The sequence below is a fragment of the Strigops habroptila genome, chromosome 21 (genome assembly GCF_004027225.2).
Source record: "Strigops habroptila isolate Jane chromosome 21, bStrHab1.2.pri, whole genome shotgun sequence".
Classification (NCBI taxonomy): Eukaryota; Metazoa; Chordata; class Aves; order Psittaciformes; family Psittacidae; genus Strigops; species Strigops habroptila.
This window is the reverse complement of record NC_044297.2, coordinates 42,501-64,803: the sequence shown is the minus strand read 5'-3', so window position 1 is coordinate 64,803 and position 22,303 is coordinate 42,501. Positions and strand designations below refer to the sequence as shown.

At 49.8% G+C, this 22,303-nt stretch overlaps 1 protein-coding gene across 7 annotated transcripts in view; it reads left to right on the top strand.

Annotated features, from left to right (window-relative positions):
• Window positions 1–22,303, top strand: part of LOC115618498 — a 22,476-nt gene continuing 173 nt past the window's right edge. Inside the window, exons 1-12 of one of the 7 annotated variants that reach the window (XM_030510126.1) lie at window positions 1–21; window positions 507–632; window positions 8,183–8,876; window positions 9,130–9,190; window positions 13,761–13,979; window positions 15,054–15,260; window positions 15,784–16,017; window positions 16,460–16,613; window positions 17,693–17,802; window positions 18,414–18,527; window positions 19,471–19,617; window positions 22,196–22,303. The exon at window positions 22,196–22,303 is cut by the window's right edge and continues 173 nt beyond it. In XM_030510126.1, the coding sequence (XP_030365986.1) occupies window positions 8,833–8,876; window positions 9,130–9,190; window positions 13,761–13,979; window positions 15,054–15,260; window positions 15,784–16,017; window positions 16,460–16,613; window positions 17,693–17,802; window positions 18,414–18,527; window positions 19,471–19,617; window positions 22,196–22,303 (1,398 nt within the window). In that variant the 5' untranslated portion in view covers window positions 1–21; window positions 507–632; window positions 8,183–8,832. Of the gene's footprint in view, window positions 633–8,182; window positions 8,877–9,129; window positions 9,191–11,359; window positions 12,986–13,760; window positions 13,980–14,089; window positions 14,308–15,053; window positions 15,261–15,783; window positions 16,018–16,459; window positions 16,614–17,692; window positions 17,803–18,413; window positions 18,528–19,470; window positions 19,618–22,195 lie in introns of those variants that run through there. The other 6 variants (XM_030510125.1, XM_030510127.1, XM_030510129.1 and 3 more) reach the window with 6 other exon arrangements.

The following is a 22,303-nucleotide window of genomic DNA, read 5'->3' as shown; positions in this document are numbered from 1 at the left end:
TGCTGGAATGACAAGCAGAAGGTGAGTAAAAGGAGCTCCAAAGACCTTTCTTCTCTGCTCTGGGAGTAGATGGAGTTACTCATGGTGTCCCCCTGGGTTACTCCATCTACTCATGGTCTCCTCCACATCAGAAGGACGTGGAGTAAGTCCAAAGGAGGCCACAAGGATGAGAAGCACCAAGTTGAGACCATTGAGGTTCTTCAAGCTGGAGCTTCCAAGATGGGCTCCAAAGGGGGTGGAGATGGAGCTTCCTCAAGGGCTGGAGTGATGGGACAAAGAGTGATGGACCCAAAGCAGAAGATCTTCACCAAGAGGATGCTGGGACACGAGAAAGGGTTGAAAGGACAAAGCTTGGAGCAACCTTTGGTGGAAAGAAGCTCATTCCAGCTCATTCCAAGACAACTTTAAGGGATAGATGGAACCACTTGGGATGGCTTGAGGAGAACATCAGGGAATTGGTGGGTTTGGGATGTGCAGCATCAACCTCTTTTGGCCTTTTGCTTTAGGAAGAAGCTGCTGTTGGAGGTCACCAAACCAGGCCCCTCGAAGCTCTGAAGCTCCTGTTGTTCCAACTCCAAGCGATGGAGGCAAGGTAGAAGCAGAGGACAACCGCTGAGGAAGAGCTTGGAGAAGTGAGTACTTCCCTATAGGGAATGTTGCCTTGGAAAGGACCCTTCACGCTCAACTAACTCCTTCCAAAGAGCTTCTTCATCCAAGCCATTGCAATGTCCCACCACCCTCCTGGTGGAGAAGTTCCTGAGATCCCAGCTCATCTAGTTTGGGGTCTCCAACGCATGGTTTGGGGCCTACAACATGTAGTTATGGGCCTACAACATGTAGTTATGGGCCTACAACACGTGGTTTGGGATCTACAACACATGGTTTGGGGTCTACAACATGTAGTTATGAGCCTACAACACGTGGTTTGGGGTCTCAAACACGTACTTTGGGGTCTACAACATGTAGTTTGGGGTCTACAACATGTAGTTATGGGCCTACAACACATGGTTGGGGTCTCCAACATGTGGTTTGGTGTCTCCAACACGTGGTTTGGGGCCTACAACACGTGGTTTGGGGCCTAAAACACGTAGTTTGGGGTCTCCAACACGTGGTTTGGGGTCTCCAACACGTGGTTTGGGGTCTCCAACATATAGTTATGGGCCTACAACATGTGGTTTGGGGTCTCCAACGCGTGGTTTGGGGTCTCCAACGCGTGGTTTGGGGTCTCCAACGCGTGGTTTGGTGTCTACAACACGTGGTTTGGGGTCTACAACATATAGTTATGGGCCTACAACATGTGGTTTGGGGTCTCCAACGCGTGGTTTGGGGTCTCCAACGCGTGGTTTGGGGTCTCCAACGCGTGGTTTGGGGTCTCCAACGCGTGGTTTGGGGTCTCCAACACGTGGTTTGGGGTCTACAACATATAGTTATGGGCCTACAACATGTGGTTTGGGGTCTCCAACACGTGGTTTGGGGTTTACAACATGTAGTTTGGGGTCTACAACATGTAGTTTGGGGTCTCCAACACCTGGTTTGGGGCCTACAACATGTAGTTATGGGCTTACAACACGTGGATTGGGGTCTCCAACACGTGGTTTGAGGTCTCCAACACATAGTTTGGGGTCTCCAAATGTTTTGGGGTCTCCAACATGTAGTTTGGCGTCTACAACACGTGGTTTGGAGTTTACAACATGTGGTTTGGGGTCTAGAACACATGGTTTGGGGTCTCCAACATGTAGTTATGGGCCTACAACACGTGGTTTGGTGTTTCCAAGACGTGGTTTGGGGTCTATGACATGTAGTTATGGGCCTTCAACACATGGTTGGGGTCTCCAACATGTGGTTTGCGGTCTCCAACATGTGGTTTGGGGTCTACAACATGTAGTTATGGGCCTACAACATGTGGTTTGGGGTCTACAACACGTGGTTTGGGGTCTACAACATGTAGTTATGTGCCTACAACACGTGGTTTGGGGTCTCCAACATGTGGTTTGGGGTCTCCAACACATAGTTTGGGGTCTCCAAATGTTTTGGGGTCTCCAGCACATGGTTTGGGGTCTACAACACATGGTTTGGGGTCTACAACATGTAGTTATGGGCCTACAACATGTGGTTTGGGGTCTACAACATGTGGTTTGGGGTCTACAACATGTGGTTTGGGGTCTACAACATGTAGTTTGGGGTCTACAACACCTAGTTTGGGGCCTACAACACATGGTTTGGGGTCTCCAACACGTGGTTTGGGGTCTACAACATGTAGTTATGGGCCTACAACATGTAGTTATGGGCATACAAGACGTGGTTTGGGGTCTCCAACATGTGGTTTGGGGTCTCCAGCACATGGTTTGGGGTCTCCAACACGTGGTTTGGGGTCTCCAACACGTAGTTTGGGGTCTCCAGCACATGGTTTGGGGCCTCCAACACGTGGTTTGGGGCCTCCAACACGTGGTTTGGGGTCTCCAACATGTGGTTTGGGGTCTACAACACGTGGTTTGGGGTCTACAACACGTGGTTTGGGGTCTACAACATGTAGTTATGTGCCTACAACACGTGGTTTGGGGTCTCCAACATGTGGTTTGGGGTCTCCAACACATAATTTGGGGTCTCCAACATGTGGTTTGGGGTCTCCAGCACGTGGTTTGGGGTCTCCAACATGTGGTTATGGGCCTACAACATGTAGTTATGGGCCTACAACACCTAGTTTGGGGCCTCCAACACCTGGTTTGGGGCCTACGACATGTAGTTATGGGCATACAACATGTGGTTTGGGGTCTACAACACGTGGTTTGGGGTCTACACGTAGTTTGGGGTCAGCAACATGTGGTTTGCGGTCTCCAACATGTAGTTTGGGGTCTCCAACGCGTGGTTTGGTGTCTACAAGATGGAGTTATGGGCCTACAACATGTGGTTTGGGGTCTACAACACGTAGTTTGGGGTCTCCAACATGTAGTTTGGCGTCTGCAACACGTGGTTTGGGGTTTACAACATGTGGTTTGGGGTCTAGAACACATGGTTTGGGGTCTCCAACATGTAGTTATGGGCCTACAACACGTGGTTTGGTGTTTCCAAGACGTGGTTTGGGGTCTACAACATATAGTTATGGGCCTACAACATGTGGTTTGGGGTCTCCAACGCGTGGTTTGGGGTCTCCAACGCGTGGTTTGGTGTCTACAACACGTGGTTTGGGGTCTACAACATATAGTTATGGGCCTACAACATGTGGTTTGGGGTCTCCAACGCGTGGTTTGGGGTCTCCAACGCGTGGTTTGGGGTCTCCAACGCGTGGTTTGGGGTCTCCAACACGTGGTTTGGGGTCTACAACATATAGTTATGGGCCTACAACATGTGGTTTGGGGTCTCCAACGCGTGGTTTGGGGTCTCCAACACGTGGTTTGGTGTCTACAACATATAGTTATGGGCCTACAACATGTAGTTTGGGGTCTACAACATGTAGTTTGGGGTCTCCAACACCTGGTTTGGGGCCTACAACATGTAGTTATGGGCCTACAACACATGGTTGGGGTCTCCAAGACGTGGTTTGGTGTCTCCAACACGTGGTTTGGGGCCTAAAACACGTGGTTTGGGGTCTCCAACACGTGGTTTGGGGTCTCCAACACGTGGTTTGGGGTCTCCAACACGTGGTTTGGGGTCTCCAACACGTGGTTTGGGGTCTCCAACACGTGGTTTGGGGTCTCCAACATGTGGTTATGGGCCTACAACATGTAGTTTGGGGTCTATAACACCTAGTTTGGGGCCTCCAACACATGGTTTGGGGCCTCCAACACCTGGTTTGGGGCCTACAACATGTAGTTATGGGCATACAACATGTGGTTTGGGGTCTGCAACATGTGGTTTGGGGTCTCCAACGCGTGGTTTGGTGTCTACAATGTAGTTATGGGCCTACAACATGTGGTTTGGGGTCTCCAACACGTGGTTTGGGGTTTACAACATGTAGTTTGGGGTCTCCAACACCTGGTTTGGGGTCTCCAACACCTGGTTTGGGGCCTACAACATGTAGTTATGGGCTTACAACACGTGGTTTGGGGTCTCCAACACGTGGTTTGAGGTCTCCAACACATAGTTTGGGGTCTCCAAATGTTTTGGGTTCTCCAACATGTAGTTTGGCGTCTACAACACGTGGTTTGGGGTTTACAACGTGGTTTGGGGTCTAGAACACATGGTTTGGGGTCTCCAACATGTAGTTATGGGCCTACAACACGTGGTTTGGCGTCTCCAACATGTAGTTTGGGATCTCCAACACATGGTTTGGGGTCTCCAACACGTAGACTGGGGTCTCCAACACGTGGTTTGGGGTCTCCAACATGTGGTTTGGGGTCTCCAACACATGGTTTGGGGTCTCCAAATGGTTTGGGGTCTCCAACACGTAGTTTGGGGTCTCCAACACGTGGTTTGGGGTCTCCAACACGTAGTTTGGGGTCTACAACACATGGTTTGGGGTCTCCAACATGTAGTTATGGGCCTACAACACGTGGTTTGGTGTTTCCAAGACGTGGTTTGGGGTCTATGACATGTAGTTATGGGCCTTCTACACATGGTTGGGGTCTCCAACATGTAGTTTGGGGTCTACAACATGTAGTTTGGGGTCTCCAACACCTGGTTTGGGGCCTACAACATGTAGTTATGGGCCTACAACACATGGTTGGGGTCTCCAAGACGTGGTTTGGTGTCTCCAACACGTGGTTTGGGGCCTAAAACACGTGGTTTGGGGTCTCCAACACGTGGTTTGGGGTCTCCAACACGTGGTTTGGGGTCTCCAACACGTGGTTTGGGGTCTCCAACACGTGGTTTGGGGTCTCCAACACGTGGTTTGGGGTCTCCAACATGTGGTTATGGGCCTACAACATGTAGTTTGGGGTCTATAACACCTAGTTTGGGGCCTCCAACACATGGTTTGGGGCCTCCAACACCTGGTTTGGGGCCTACAACATGTAGTTATGGGCATACAACATGTGGTTTGGGGTCTGCAACATGTGGTTTGGGGTCTCCAACGCGTGGTTTGGTGTCTACAATGTAGTTATGGGCCTACAACATGTGGTTTGGGGTCTCCAACACGTGGTTTGGGGTTTACAACATGTAGTTTGGGGTCTCCAACACCTGGTTTGGGGTCTCCAACACCTGGTTTGGGGCCTACAACATGTAGTTATGGGCTTACAACACGTGGTTTGGGGTCTCCAACACGTGGTTTGAGGTCTCCAACACATAGTTTGGGGTCTCCAAATGTTTTGGGTTCTCCAACATGTAGTTTGGCGTCTACAACACGTGGTTTGGGGTTTACAACGTGGTTTGGGGTCTAGAACACATGGTTTGGGGTCTCCAACATGTAGTTATGGGCCTACAACACGTGGTTTGGCGTCTCCAACATGTAGTTTGGGATCTCCAACACATGGTTTGGGGTCTCCAACACGTAGACTGGGGTCTCCAACACGTGGTTTGGGGTCTCCAACATGTGGTTTGGGGTCTCCAACACATGGTTTGGGGTCTCCAAATGGTTTGGGGTCTCCAACACGTAGTTTGGGGTCTCCAACACGTGGTTTGGGGTCTCCAACACGTAGTTTGGGGTCTACAACACATGGTTTGGGGTCTCCAACATGTAGTTATGGGCCTACAACACGTGGTTTGGTGTTTCCAAGACGTGGTTTGGGGTCTATGACATGTAGTTATGGGCCTTCTACACATGGTTGGGGTCTCCAACATGTGGTTTGGGGTCTCCAACATGTGGTTTGGGGTCTACAACATGTAGTTATGGGCCTACAACATGTGGTTTGGGGTCTACAACACGTGGTTTGGGGTCTACAACATCTAGTTATGTGCCTACAACACGTGGTTTGGGGTCTCCAACATGTGGTTTGGGGTCTCCAACACATAGTTTGGGGTCTCCAACACATAATTTGGGGTCTCCAAATGTTTTGGGGTCTCCAGCACATGGTTTGGGGTCTACAACACATGGTTTGGGGTCTACAACATGTAGTTATGGGCCTACAACATGTGGTTTGGGGTCTACAACATGTGGTTTGGGGTCTACAACATGTGGTTTGGGGTCTACAACATGTAGTTTGGGGTCTACAACACCTAGTTTGGGGCCTACAACACATGGTTTGGGGTCTCCAACACGTGGTTTGGGGTCTACAACATGTAGTTATGGGCCTACAACATGTAGTTATGGGCATACAAGACGTGGTTTGGGGTCTCCAACATGTGGTTTGGGGTCTCCAACATGTGGTTTGGGGTCTCCAACACGTAGTTTGGGGTCTCCAGCACATGGTTTGGGGTCTCCAACACGTGGTTTGGGGCCTCCAACACGTGGTTTGGGGTCTCCAACATGTGGTTTGGGGTCTACAACACGTGGTTTGGGGTCTACAACACGTGGTTTGGGGTCTACAACATGTAGTTATGTGCCTACAACACGTGGTTTGGGGTCTCCAACATGTGGTTTGGGGTCTCAAACACATAATTTGGGGTCTCCAACATGTGGTTTGGGGTCTCCAGCACGTGGTTTGGGGTCTACAACACATGGTTTGGGGTCTGCAACATGTAGTTATGGACCTACAACACCTAGTTTGGGGCCTCCAACACCTGGTTTGGGGCCTACGACATGTAGTTATGGGCATACAACATGTGGTTTGGGGTCTGCAACATGTGGTTTGGGGTCTACAACACGTGGTTTGGGGTCTACACGTAGTTTGGGGTCAGCAACATGTGGTTTGCGGTCTCCAACATGTAGTTTGGGGTCTCCAACGCGTGGTTTGGTGTCTACAAGATGGAGTTATGGGCCTACAACATGTGGTTTGGGGTCTACAACACGTAGTTTGGGGTCTCCAACATGTAGTTTGGCGTCTGCAACACGTGGTTTGGGGTTTACAACATGTGGTTTGGGGTCTAGAACACATGGTTTGGGGTCTCCAACATGTAGTTATGGGCCTGCAACACGTGTTTTGGGGTCTACAACATGTAGTTTGGGGTCTACAACATGTGCCATCTATGGCAATAGATACTCCACCTATAGCAATAGATACTCTACCTATGGTAGTCAATACTCCACCTATTGCAACAGATACTCCATCTGTAGTAATAGATACTCCATCTATGGCAAGAGATACTCCATCTCTAACAAGAGATAATCTATCTGTAGTAATAGATACTCCCCCCCTTGCAATAGATACTCCACCTCTGGCAATAGATACTCCACCTCTGGTAATAGATACTCCACCTCTTGCAATAGATACTCCACTTGTAGCAATAGATACTCCATGTCTGGCAATAGATACTCCATCTATGGCAATAGATACTCTATCTGTAGTAATAGATACTCCATCTCTAGCAAGAGATACTCCATCTGTTGCAATAGATACTCCATCTATAGTAATAGATACTCCATCTATGGCAACAGATACTCCATCTGTAGTAATAGATACTCCATGTCTGGCAATAGATACTCCACCTCTAGCAATAGATACTTCATTTACAGCAATAGATACTCCATCTCTAGCAATAGATACTCCACCTCTAGCAAGAGATACTCCATTTCTAGCAATAGATGAAGTATTTCTACACCGAGATGGACTTTACTAACCCCTCCAGTTCAATCCAGGGCCAAAATCCTCTTACTACAAGGAAGAAAAGGGCTAAACCTCGGATTCCACTCCTGAAATGAGCCTTCGAGTGAGTTACGAGGGAGTAAAACACTTCAGGTTGAGGAGGGAACCACTTTCTCTGCCCCATACTCACTGGTTTACTCCAGTTTGTAGCCCAAACGGAGGAATTCCTCCTGTTTAACCCCACCAACGAAGCAAATGCCCCAAATTAAGGGGTTCTTTTACACCTTGAGTTGAAATCCAGCCTTAAATCCTCATTCCAGCAGCATTTCCCATAGGATCAAGGAAGGAAAAGGCCTTGAGGATGAGTAGATCCACCCCTTTCATAGCAACTCCGTGTAGTTGAGGTGCCTTCCTAATACTGAAGCTCCAATCAGGGGTTTTAGCCTTGTGAGTACCATCTGGGTGTAATTTACAACCTCTACACTACAACAGGTCGCACGTAGAGGTGGAAACTACCCGGAAATCCACCCAACCCCTAAAGCTCTCCAAGCACAGATCGTTTCGTGTCCGTTGTAGTTTACAACCAGCCGTAACCTGCTCTTAAAGGCCTCCTTTTATCTCCTCAGGGCTTTAGAGCATTGTCTTCAAAGCCTCGGAGCTGAAGGTGACCACCAAGAGGCCTTCTCCTCCTCCAGAAGATAAGGACTCAGCTATGGGGCTCAGCCCTAGACGCTGGGGCATGGAGTAACTCAGTTATGGGTCTCTGTGGGTCGAAGCTGCTCTTTAAAGTGGTGTCTTGAGTCCTCCTGCTTCTACTTGTGCTTTTCCTTAACCCAAAGCTTGAGGAGCAAGGAATGGGGTGGGATGGAAAGGACCTTCCAGCTCCTCTAGGGCCACCTTCTACTAGAGGAGGTTGCTCCAAGCTGCCTTTAAGCACTGCCAGCAATGGGGCAGCCCCATCCTCAAGGCTGCTCCATCCACCTCGTAGTTGTTACTCGGGGTTGAAGGACCTTGCTCTTGGGCTGGTGGAACTCCATAAGGTCCACATGGTCCCACCACTTTACCATGACCAGGTTCTGCTGGATCCCATCCCTTCCCCACACAGCTCCGTGTCACCCCAACCTTGCTGAGGGTGCTCCGACCCCCTGCCCCATATCACCCCGTTGTAACCTAGTAGAAACAGGGCTGAGGACTTACTACCACATGTAAAAGCTTCAGCAAGAACCTCCTAGGAGCAACATTGGCGGCGCTCTTCTTCCTCGCAGCACTGGAGTTGATGGAAAGTCACCTCCTCCTCCCCCAACTACAAAGTTACTCCAGGTATTATACCCTTCCTACCATCAGAAGCCTATTTTGGGTTGTTCCTCTTCCCCATTCCCAAAAATCCTGGATCTTTGGGAAGGGATGTGCTTGGTTTGGGGCCGTTGAGGACCACAACTGATGGGTGGCATGGAGAAGACCTCATTCCCTTCCACTCCTTGGAGTAAGGAAGGGAAAAACCCTTCGGGCCTCTTCTGAGGTTCTTTGGAGTAACGCCTTTGTAGCGACCTGTGTCCTCCTCACCTGGTTGTAGGTGGCCAGGAGGAAGCTGGGACCTGCTGGGAAACCCCAAGAAGACAAGAGGAAGAACAAGAGTGAGTAAATAGAGAGATCCTCCTAGTAGTAAGCTCGTTTCATGGCTGTTAGGGCACGCGGAGAAGATAAGTAGAGCTTAAGTAGTCCATAAGCCTGTCTTTCATACTGGTGTATGTGTATACGCCACCATTTCAGCTCCTACACCTCCTGAGTAGGTGTAGTTTGAGCTACTACACCTCGAACACAGCCCCCCCAGCATGGCACGGCTGAAGCTGTCCTGTTGCAGAAGGGCCTTGTGCCTTTAGGACTCTTAGTAAGTAGCTTTACTCCTTGCTCCTCCTTGGGGCGCTGCTAGCACGAGCAAGGTGCTCTTAAAGCAAGCCTCTGTGTACTCCGAGAGTACTGTGAGAGTACTCCGAGACTACTCCGAGGTTACACCACCCTCTCTTTGTAGCCTGCTGGTAAGGCCAAATGTAAAGCCCCCCCCTCCTTGCTCCCTTGGAAGTCTCTAGGTCTTCCTCATCCCTTCCTCCTTGGAGCACCCTCATTCTCCCCTTACTCAGAGGTTCCTCCATGGACCCACGGGATGAGTTGGGACCTTCAACTCCTCTAGGTCCACCCCCCACTAACCCAGCTTATCCTAGAGGTTGGAGGAGATCCAAGGCAATGGGTTTGAGCCCCATTTTTCCAAGAGGATAGTAAGAACCCCGAGTAAACAGCAGGAGGTGGAGGAAGTGAAGTAGTAAAATAGCACCTGGGAGAGAAGGAAACTCACAGCTTGGCCCTGACTTACAAGAGGTGTTTGCTAAGGATTTGCATAGAGAGGGACTGGTTGCTGGGAAGGGCACTTCCTGCACTGCAAGTATCTAAAGAGTAACGCCGAGCCCAGAGGAGTAAAGGCTTCTGTGGCGAGTGTGGTGCTCTTCAAACTCCAAAGATCCTCTCTGTGGTAAGGTTTAAGTAAAGGGGGTGGAAAAGGGGTGGGATTTGGGTGGTGGAGTTGCTTGGGCTACGTATTGTGTAGTTCTCTTTCCCTTGGGAATAACGTGCTTGGAGTAGGGAATCTCTCTGCAGGACACTGATGCAGGTGGAGAACCCTTGAGTAAGGTTCCTACCTGGTGTAGGGTGAAAAGGAAGAGCCCCAAACCTCACTTCTGCTCATTGTCTACCTCTGAGTTCCTTCCCTGTGTAACTCTTGCCAGAGTAGTTGTATGTGATGTCCAGGAGATTCCAACAGAGAGGAACTGGGAAGCCTTTGGGAATCGGGATGTATCTTTTGTATCATGGGTTCTATTATCTTACTACGGGTTCATATGGCTTTACTCCAAGTAGTTGGTCACTTTTACGCTTGGAAGGTCTCTCAGTGTGCAAGGAGAACCGGTATTCCAAAGGGAAAAGAGGAAATCCCTTGGAATTGAGCTGATCTTGTTGGTACCAATGGGAATGACTCTTCCAGCATGGAAAAGCGAGGACTCCTAAGGAGAACTGAGCTCTGAGTAGTGACGAAGGAGTAGTATTCCTTCAAGTCTGGACTCCCCACATTGAGCAGGAAGGTGTTGTAGTGGGATTAATGGGCTCAGTGACGGGGAATGTTGCTATTCCCAATGGGAATGTGACCAGAGCTCTGGGAATAGGGAAAGGGATGAAGGGATATGGAAAACGGGAGAGGGAATATCAATAAATACAGGTTGGAAACTATGTGGAAGGATATCCCAGCTACTCTAGGGTGTAGGGAACATGTGTAAAGGGTGGGATACTTCCTGTGTTAAGGAATGATTGTTGGGAATGAAAGGAGGTGGCTTTCCCAATGGATATTAAAGGGACATCATCTCCTACACGTAGCTTCGTAGTAAGGAGTAAAGAGCTTCAGTGTTGAAGACCATGAAACCAAGATGGAAAGAGCATCTCTGGCAGGAAAATTCCCCAAATCCAGGGATTTCTTGGGAAAACCACATCGAATCCAGGGAATTTTGCCCTTAGGTTGGGAAGGAGAAGGTGAAAGTTACTCCAAGGTTTTCCTTCCGTGGTTTTCCAGAGGTTTTAAGGTGGAAAAGTGGAATTGAAAGAGCATGAAGAGGGAATTTCAAGATCTCATTGGGAAATCCAATGGGAAATCGCAGGGAAAAGGAGCTCGGAAGGTCAGGAAGAACCATCTAAGAGGCACTTTTAGGACGTCTTGTTGTAGATGGGGATAGTAAAGACCTTGTAGTCCTCAACGAGCTTCAAGGAGTAACCTCCAGGAAGTAATTCCCGTTATCCCTAAGGATTGGACTTTGGTGCTTATGGGGAAGTCCAGAGGACAAAAAGGGGGAAGGAGAAGGAGGAAGAAGCCCCCGAGAGAAGAAAAGAACCTTCCAGTTCCTCATTCTTACCCTACTAAGAGTAAAGGGACCATAAAGATAAGAGGGAATTACTCCATGGAGATAAAGCTGGAGTTCCGTTGCTCTTTCTCCTTGGGGTTGGAGGAGATCCAGGTGGGGATGGAGGAGCCGGGGCTCTAAAGGTTCACCTTGGAGAAGGGAACACGTGGTGGAGGTTACTCCAAAGGCTTTACAAGAGGTAGTAGAAGTGCTTTAGGAGCGAGAAGTGCTCCTTGGTTGAACCTCCAGGTAGTAAACGTAGGAGTATGAGCAGCTTCTGAGGAGCCTTAGAGTAAGGCATGGAGTTGGTTTGAAATCCAAATCCATGGTCCCTCTAACACCCAACACTTGGAATCATGGAATGGTTTGGGACTGGCTCATCCCATTCCAACCCCAAGCCCTGAGTAGGGCCACCCTCTACTACGGGTTGCTGCAAGCCCTGTCCCACCTGCTCCTGTGAGTATAGAAGGTGTGACATGCCTGTAGTAACCAAACTCTGCTCTCCCTTATGGAACCACCTTCTACTATGGGTTGCTCCAAGTCCCGTCCAACCTGCTCCTGTGAGTATTTGAGGTGTAACATGTGCGTAGTAACCAAAATCTGCTCTCCCTTATGGAACCACCTTCTACTATGGGTTGCTTCAAGCCCCATCCAACCTGCTCCTGTGAGTATTTAAGGTGTAACATGCATGTAGTAACCAAACTCTGCTCTCCCTTATGGAACCACCTTCTACTATGGGTTGCTCCAAGCCCCGTCCAACCTGCTCCTGTGAGTATTTAAGGTGTAACATGCATGTAGTAACCAAACTCTGCTCTCCCTTGGTTGCTCCAAGCCCCGTCCCACCTGTTCCTGTGAGTATTTAAGGTGTAACATACGTGTAGTAACCAAACTCTGCTCTCCCTTGGTTGCTCCAAGCCCTGTCCAACCTGCTCCTGTGAGTAGAGAAGGTGTAACATGCCCGTAGTAACCAAACTATGCTCTCCCTTGGTTACTCCAAGCCCCATCCAACCTGCTCCTGTGAGTATTTAAGGTGTAACATGCCCGTAGTAACCAAACTCTACTCTCCCTTATGGAACCACAACCTAAAGGTAACCCCGTCCTCTGGCCTCACCTAAGAGGACACTACTCATGGAATAAAGCTCCTTGTAGGAGCACAAAGCAGATTCTTGCCGCAATGAGGCTGCTTTAGACACATTCAACCCTCCTTTACTACAGTAGTAACCTTATTGTAGGCGAAGGAGTTGCCAAAGAGCTTGGGAAACCTCCAACTGGCCTTGAGGGAGCTCCATGAGGTCTCATCCCATCCTTTGTGGTTCCTCCTCCTCCAAGTCCCTCTTTGGAAGCCAACGGAGATGTTGGGACCTTCCCAAGCTTCTCCTTGGGTGGCTTCTCCAGGACTTCTTCTCCTCTTCCAGCTTTTCCTACATGGATAACCAAGCATTTGAACTCCATGGAGAGAGCTTTCCACCAGGAAAAGAAGGACCAAAGAAGGAGGTAACCCCCCATATCCGCTTGGATCCAAGGGTCATCTCAAGAGGAAACCTTTGGAATCATGACATTCCCAGCTCCTTGGGGTTGGAAGAGACCTTCAGGTTCTTCTAGTTCCTTCCTCCATGCGAGCAGCTTGCTCCGAGTTGGTTTTGAGGAGCACCAAGGGATGGGGCAGCTTCTCCAGCAGGAGAATCCCAAAGGATAGGACAGCTTCCTAAAGCCACCTAATTCCATGTGGATTTGGGAAGAGGCAATTTAAGGCATCATTCCATGTCCTCACTTCGGAATTCCAACCCTTTCTCCTCCACAAACTGGTCTCTTTGGAGTATTCCCTATGGATTTGGCCATGGGGCTGATGTTCCTCATCTCCCTCGAGCTCCATGTTATTCCCAGGGAGGGAAGTGTTAGTAAAGAGAGGAGGAACATCTACACCCAGGTGTAGGGCCAGGAGAAGCTCCTCAGGATGTGCTTGAGTTGGCTTGGAAGAGACCTTCAAGCTCATCCAAGAGCAGGTTACTCCAAGCTGGCCTTGCCCCAGCTATGGGGCAGCCCCAGCTTCAACCCATGCCCACATCCCACCACCTTCCTGGTGGAGAACTTCATCCCAAGCTCCCATCTCGTTGTCCTCAAGCCATTCCCAATGTCCTATCCCTCTTCTTCAGCTGTCTTCCTGAAGCTGCTTTGCTTCCAACCTTACTCCACCCCTCTTCCTCCTATGTGTAACATCTACTAGAGCTTTCTTTTGGGGGCTTGGGGGGGTTCTTCTTCCTCCTTCCAGGCCAAAAAGAGCAACAGGTCCCTCATGAAGATCTTCTTGGCTTGTCTCCTGGCTTGTGGCATCACCACAGTGTTGGGAGTCCTCACCTTGGCCTTGGTCTCCAACGATGCCTCCAAGAGGGATCCGGATGGTGGGAATGTTGGAATGTCTCCTTCACCCTCCCATGGGAGAAGGTTGGATGTGAAATTCCAGTTCCTGAATCATCTGAAGAAGTCCAAGGTAAAGGTTGGGCCTTCATGGTTTGGTGTCACGTCAAGAGGTTGGCTCCATGGAAGGTGGTGTCCATCCTCTTCTAATCCCTTGGGAAAACAGAGCTTCTGCTCCTTCAGCCATCCATAAATGCCCTGGATCAGAGGAGGATCCAATGGGATGAGCTTGGAAAGGTCATCTCCTTCCACTGGGGCCACCTAAAGCAGGTTGCTCCAAGCCCCATCCAACGTGGCCTTCAACGTTGCCAAGGATGGAGCATCTCCCACCTCTCTGGGACCAATGTCCCACCACCCACATGGAGCAGAACTCCCTGTATCCCATCTCCATGTCCTCTTTGGTAGGTTCAAGCCATTCCCATTATCCCATCCTTCCATATCCATGTCCAAAGCTCATCTCCAGGTCTCTTGAAGGTCCTTGGAGCTGCTCTAAGGTCTCCTCAAGAGCTTCTCCATGGGCTTACTCCATCCATCAGTGCTTGGAGTTGAAGGACCTTGCTCATGGCTTGGTGGAACTCCATAAGCTTCCCATGATCCCACCTTCTCCAGGTCCTTCTGGATCCCATCCCAGCCCTCCAGCTCCTTGCTGAAGGTCCTGCATCCCCTTGTCCACGTTGCCCACAAAGCTGGAGTAAGCTTTGAGTAGCTCCTACCACCAGGTAGTGAGGAAACACCTTGAAGAGCCCTTTTACTACACCTTTACTCACAGCAAGGAGGCTCTTGCAAGCGGAAAACAGGTTGGAGAAGCTTTGGGAAAGGAGGTTGGAAGAGTAAGGATTCGGGATAACACCTTGGGAATGCTTCCAGCTCCCAAAATTGAAGCTCTTCCCAAAGGAAGATCCCAAATCCAAGCCCGGAATGCCCAAAAAGAGGAAGAACAAGTCAAGTTGCTCTTGAGCTCCTCTTTTGGAGGAGCAAGAGTCTTGTAGGATACAAGGAGAAGGATGGGAATAGTTGGGAATGTGATGACCACCTCATCCTAGAGTGAATCCTTTGGGAAAAGAGGGAATTGGAGCTTTCCAAGCGGGAATTCCCTGCTTGGGAAGGGAAGTTCATCCCTATGGAGATGATTCCTCCTTCTTCCCAGGTTTATACTTATCCAGGGGGACAAATCCAATGGGCACGATTCCGGAAGGAGCTGCTGGACTATGGAAGCGAAGAAGAAGTGGAATTTGGGAGAAGCCTCAACATCCATCGCTCCCAAATGACTTTTGGGACCTTGAGGATCAAGAGCAAAGGGCTACGAGCTCCTCACTGGCATTTCAACGCCAACGAACACGGCTACTTACAACAGGTAGGAGCTGCTGGATTCCTCCAGGTTGGAAAACACTTGGAAGCTCCACCAGGGGCCACCTTCTACTCGAGTAGGTTGCTCCAAGGTGGCTTGAAACATCGGTTTCTCCAGCCAACCCGTCCCAATGTCCCACCAGCCTCATGGAGAAGATGTTCTTCCCATTATTCCCATCTCCTGATAGGTTCAAGCCCTTCCCATTGTCTCATCCTTCATCCAAAAGCCTTTCTTCCATGAAGGTAGTGGGACATTGGGATGGAGAACCTGGAGCTGCTTCAAGACCACCTTGGAGCAAGCTCTAATGGTCCTGGTGGAGCTTGAAGGTGGTGGGACATTGAGATGGAGAACCTGGAGCTGCTTCAAGACCACCTTGGAGCAAGCTCTAATGGTCCTGGTGGAGCTTGAAGGTGGTGGGACATTGGGGTGGAGAACCTGGAGCTGCTTCAAGACCACCTTGGAGCAAGCTCCAATGGTCCTGGTGGAGCTTGAAGGTCCTTTCCAAGCCAAACCTTGGTGGGACGTACAGGGTTCTGCCTGGGTTGGAGTGATGGGAGCAGATGACAACGTGGTCACCACCTACAACGTGACGGCCGGCCAAGTGGTCTTCTTCCCTCGTAACACCATCCATTGGCTGAAGAATGTGGGAGAAGAAGACTGCGTGTTCCTCCTCTTCTTCAGCACCCACGAGGAGCTGCAGACCTTGGACATGGACGATGTCTTCTTCTGGACCCCTGAAGATGTAGCAGCCAGAGCTTTGAAGGTGGGTGCTGCAGGAGAACCATTCTCCATCCATGTCTTCTTCACCATGGCCATGACAATCCAGGTTCTCCTTGGTGTCACCTTCATGGCTTTAGGTCCAGCAGGGGGGCTGAAGGTCCTTGGTGACACATTGGGGCCACCCAGTGTCTCCACCATTGGAGGAGGAGCAACTTCTCCTCCTCTCTTCATGTTCATGGAGAACCCTCCTTGATTCCAAAGGTGGAAGGAGAAAACCCCCCAAAACTCATGTCCCCAAGCTCCTTCTAGGAGAAGATCCCAGAAGAACCTCTAGATACCTCCTCCAAGGGGATGTTCTTCACCTTCATGGTGTCCCCATGGCCAAGAGATGGCCACAAAGTAGAACTTCTCTACCATGAAGTCCTAAGGTGGCACCTTCAGCTTGGCCATGTCCATTTGGTTGAGCTTCTCTCCGTGTCCTTCAGCCTCCAGGTGGGGTGAACTTCATCAGGACCTTCCAGAAGCAAGCAGAGGACCAAGCCATCAACCTGCCCCCTAACTTAGAGGACCTCGTCCAAAATGCCACCTATGGACAGTCTCCAGATCATTTGGTCTGGAGATACTTCTACAACCTCAAAGGTAGCCAGAACTTGGTATCTAAGAGGACTTGGTGCTTCTAGAGAAGATCCGGAGGCACCAAAGCCAAGAATGAGAAGGTCTCTTGACCTTCAAGTAGCTTCCAGGCCCTCAAAGAGGCTCCAAAAGACCTTGGAGATGGCCTTTGGCCAAGGACCAAACCCATCTATGGTGGTTCCACAAGGTCCCAAACCCATCTCTGGTGGTTCCACAAGGTCCCAAACCCATCTCTGATGGTCCCACAAGGTCCCAAACCCACCTCTGATGGTTCCACAAGGTCCCAAACCCATCTCTGATGGTTCCACAAGGTCCCAAACCCATCTCTGATGGTTCCATGAAGGTCCCAAACCCATCTCTGATGGTTCCACAAGGTCCCAAACCCATCTCTGATGGTTCCACAAGGTCCCAAACCCATCTCTGATGGTTCCACAAGGTCCCAAACCCATCTCTGATGGTTCCACAAGGTCCCAAACCCATCTCTGATGGTTCCACAAGGTCCCAAACCCATCTCTGATGGTTCCACAAGGTCCCAAACCCACCTCTGATGGTTCCACAAGGTCCTAAACCCATCTCTGATGGTTCCACAAGGTCCCAAACCCATCTCTGATGGTTCCACAAGGTCCCAAACCCATCTCTGATGGTTCCACAAGGTCCCAAACCCACCTCTGATGGTCCCACAAGGTCCCAAACCCATCTCTGATGGTTCCACAAGGTCCCAAACATCTCTGATGGTACCACAAGGTCCCAAACCCATCTCTGATGGTCCCACAAGGTCCCAAACCCATCTCTGATGGTCCCACAAGGTCCCAAACCCATCTCTGATGGTCCCACAAGGTCCCAAACCCATCTCTGATGGTACCACAAGGTCCAAAACCCATCTATGGTGCTACCATGAAGGTCCCAAACCCATCTATGCCTTGGAAGAGACTTTCAAGCTCATCTACTTGCAACCTCTGCCCATGGACCATTGCGTGGTGGGAGGGGTTGATGAGATTCCCTTTGGAAAGGTGGATGGAATTCCCTTTGGAAGGGTTGATGGGATTCCCTTTGGAAAGGTTGATGGAATTCCCATTGTCTTCTAGGATCAGCAGAAGACCCTTTTCCAGGAGGAAGCTTCCAATGGGCTCGGTACCGCAGAGATGCCACCAGCTTGAATGGAAACGAGAAGATCTTCAGCGAGTCCCTCCACAAGGTTCGTGCTTCCAATGGAATTCCAGAGCTCTTTAAACATGGAATCATGGAATGGGTTGAGTTGGAACCTTCAAGCTCCTCCAGGTCCAACAGGGTTGGAGCTCTTCTACTAGAGGAGGTTGCTCCTTGAAGGTCCATCTTCTCCAGCCAACCCATCCTTATGTCCCACCACCTTCATGGGGAAGAACTTCCCAATATCCCATCTCCATGTCCCCTGTGTCACGTTCAAGCCATTCCCATTGTCCCACCCCTCCATGTCCATGGCCAAAAGCCATCTCCAAGCTTCTTGGAAGCCTTGGAGCTGCTCTAAGTTCTCCTCAAGAGCTTCTCCTCACCCACCACCCCAAGTTCTTCTCCTTAAGGATGCTCCATCCCATCTTCCCCACTTCACCCATGGATCTCCATGAGCTTCCCATGGTCCCACCTCTCCGAGTGGTCCACATCCTGCTGGATCCCACCACCCCCTTTGCTCAGCATCCCCATGGAGAAGGCAAGGAGGGAATTCCAGGTGGTTGCTTCACTTCCATCCTTCTTTTTCTCCTGGAGAACAAGAAGAAGACCTTTTGGGATGTTCTTCTGCTCACCTGCGGTGGGTTGTCTTCTCCTTTGCAGCACGAGAACACCCTCACTTTGGCCACCCTGCGGATAAGAAGCAATTCTCTGGGGCAGCCCCACTTCCACTTCAACGCCCATGAGATGGGATATGTCCTCAGTGGCTGTGGGCAGGTAAGTTGACATGTGGGGAGGAGAGAAATCCATGGAATTAGGGTTGGGAATGGCCTCCAGGCTGAAGAACAGCTTCCTGGAGGGATCCTACTACTAGGAGTAACGTTCCAAAGCCGCCTTTTCCTTGGCCTTTTCCTCCACAACTCAAGGAGCATCGAGATGGAGCAAGAAGATTCCATCTTCTCCTGGGATTTATCTGGAATTCCCTTTCTCTTCCCCAAAATCCCTCAGGAAAACCTTAATCCTGCATTTCCAGGCAGGGGATGGAAGTTCTCCCCCATAAAGGTGGTGGGACATGGCCATGGGTGGGCTGGAGAAAGTGGGGCTGCCCCATTGCTGCTTCAAGGAGCAACTTGCTCTAGTGGAAGGTGACCCTGGTGGAAGTGGCTTGAGCTTGAAGGTCCTTCCCAAGCCAAATCATTCCAGGATTCCATAGAAATCCCAGCCCCTGTGGTGTGGGTCCCCCCATGGCATGTTCCTTCTGCAGCTCTAGTAGTCCTCCACCAAGGAGAAGACCTTCTTGTTGGCCCCTCAACCTCCAGGCTGAGCGTAGCAGCACGGAGAGGAAGCACCACTTACTCCACTGAGTAAAGCCTGAGGACAACATTCTCCTTTGGGTCACATCAGCCCTTTAGGACATGTCTAAGCACATGAAGATGACCTGTAGGAACCTGTGGGGCAGCTTCTGCTGCCTGGAGGAATCCTACTACTAGGAGTAGGATGAGAACTTTTGCCTTGGATGAGAACATTTGCCTTCTCCAACCACTTTTCCTGGTTGGAGGCTCAAGGTGGAGCAAGAAAACTCCATCTTCTCCCGGGATTTGCTTGGAATTCCCTTTCTCTTCCCCAAAATCCTCCATGAAACCCCTAATCCTACACTCCCTATGGGGCCAGCCCCCCAGCAGCACTTTGGGGTTGAACATTCCCACTTTCCTTCCACCAGGTTGGAGTTGTCCTGTCCGGAACGAGCATCAACTTCAACATTGACATTGGAGATGTCATCTTCTTCCCCGTTGGAAGCCAACACTACATCAAGAGCGTGTGTGAGGAGGAGCTGCTCCTGCTCCTCGCCTACAGCACGGGCAACCAGGTGGGAAGTCCTCTTCCTCCTCGGTGTAAAGTCGTAGTAGCAGGAGGCAGGAACCTCTTGGATCATCTGGATCATTCCCTGGATCCAGGATCTAGATGAGCTTTAAGGTCCTTTCCAACCCAAACCATCCCATGGACCTTAGATGAGCTTTAAGGTCTCTTCCAACCCAAACCATCCCATGGACCTGATGAGCTTGAAGGTCCATTCCAACCCAAACCATTCCATGGATCCATGGTTCTAGATGATCTTTAAGGTCCTTTCCAACCCAAACCATCCCATGGACCTTAGATGAGCTTGAAGATCCTTTCCAACCCAAACCATTCCATGGATCCAGGATCTAGATGAGCTTTAAGGTCCTTTCCAACCCAAACCATCCCATGGACCTTACATGAGCTTGAAGATCCTTTCCAACCCAAACCATTCCATAGATCCATGGATCTAGATGATCTTTAAGGTCCTTTCCAACCCAAACCATCCCATGGACCTTAGATGAGCTTGAAGGTCTCTTCCAACCCAAACCATTCCATGGATCCATGATTTTAGATGAGCTTTAAGGTCCTTTCCAACCCAAACCATTCCCTGGACCTTAGTTGAGCTGGAAGGTCCTTTCCAACCCAAACCATTCCATGGATCCATGGTTCTAGATGATCTTTAAGGTCCTTTCCAACCCAAACCATCCCATGGACCTTAGATGAGATTTAAGGTCCTTTCCAACCCAAACCATTCCCTGGATCCATGGATCTAGATGAGCTTGAAGGTCCTTTCCAACCCAAACCATCCCATGGACCTTAGATGAGCTTGAAGGTCCTTTCCAACCCAAACCATCCCATGGACCTTAGATGAGCTTGAAGGTCCTTTCCAACCCAAACCATTCCCTGGATCCATGGTTTTAGATGATCTTGAATGTCCTTCCCAACTCAAACCATTCCATGGACCTTAGATGAGCTGGAAGGTCCTTTCCAACCCATACCATCCCATGGACCTTAGATGAGCTTGAAGGTCCTTTCCAACCCAAACCATTCCCTGGATCCATGGTTTTAGATGAACTTTAAGGTCTCTTCCAACCCAAACCATTCCATGGACCTTAGATGAGCTTGAAGGTCCTTTCCAACCCAAACCATTCCCTGGATCCATGGTTTTAGATGATCTTTAAGGTCCTTTCCAACCCAAACCATTCCATGGACCTTAGATGATCTTTAAGGTCCTTTCCATCCCAAACCATTCCCTGGATCCATGGATCTAGATGAGCTTTAAGGTCCTTTCCAACCCAAACCATCCCATGGACCTTAGATGAGCTTGAAGGTCTCTTCCAACCCAAACCATTCCATGGACCTTAGGTGATCTTTAAGGTCCTTTCCAACCTAAACCATTCCCTGGATCCATGGTTTTAGATGATCTTTAAGGTCCTTTCCGTTCCAAACCATTCCATGGATCCATGGTTTTAGATGATCTTCAAGGTCCTTTCCAACCCAGACCATTCCATGGACCTTAGATGAGCTGGAAGGTCCTTTCCAACCCAAACCATTCCATGGATCCATGATTTTAGATGAGCTTTAAGGTCCTTTCCAACCCAAACCATTCCCTGGACCTTAGTTGAGCTGGAAGGTCCTTTCCAACCCAAACCATTCCATGGATCCATGGTTCTAGATGATCTTTAAGGTCCTTTCCAACCCAAACCATCCCATGGACCTTAGATGAGATTTAAGGTCCTTTCCAACCCAAACCATTCCATGGATCCATGGTTTTAGATGATCCTTAAGGTCCTTTCCAACCCAAACCATTCCCTGGACCTTAGATGAGCTGGAAGGTCCTTTCCAACCCAAACCATTCCCTGGATCCATGGTTTTAGGTGAGCTTTAAGGTCTCTTCCAACCCAAACCATTCCATGGACCTTAGATGAGGTTGAAGGTCCTTTCCAACCCAAACCATTCTCTGGATCTTGGATGAGCTTGAAGGTCTCTTCCATCCCAAACCATTCCATGGATCCATGGTTTTAGATGAGCTTGAAGGTCCTTTCCAACCCAAACCATCCCATGGTTTTAGATGATCTTTAAGGTCTCTTCCAACCCAAACCATTCCCTGGATCCATGGATCTAGATGAGCTTTAAGGTCTCTTCCAACCCAAACCATCCCATGGACCTTAGATGAGCTTGAAGGTCCTTTCCAACCCAAACCATTCCATGGATCCATGGATCTAGATGAGCTTTAAGGTCCTTTCCAACCCAAACCATCCCATGGACCTTAGATGATCTTTAAGGTCCTTTCCAACCCAAACCATCCCATGGACCTTAGGTGATCTTTAAGGTCCTTTCCAACCCAAACCATTCCCTGGATCCAGGATCTAGATGATATTTAAGGTCTCTTCCAACCCAAACCATCCCATGGACCTTAGATGAGCTGGAAGGTCCTTTCCAGCCCAAACCATTCCCTAGATCCAAGGTTTTAGATGATCTTTAAGGTCCTTTCCAACCCAAACCATTCCATGGACCTTAGATGAGCTTGAAGGTCCTTTCCAACCCAAACCGTTCCCTGCATCCATGATTTTCCTGCTTCCTAACCCCTGTCTCCTTCTCCACAGCTGGAAACTCTTCGGATGAGCAGCTACTTCCAAGGAACAGCCGATCACATCCTTGCCCAGTTGTTCTTCAAGGCCCAAGCTGAGATCAAGATGTTCTCCAGAACTTCC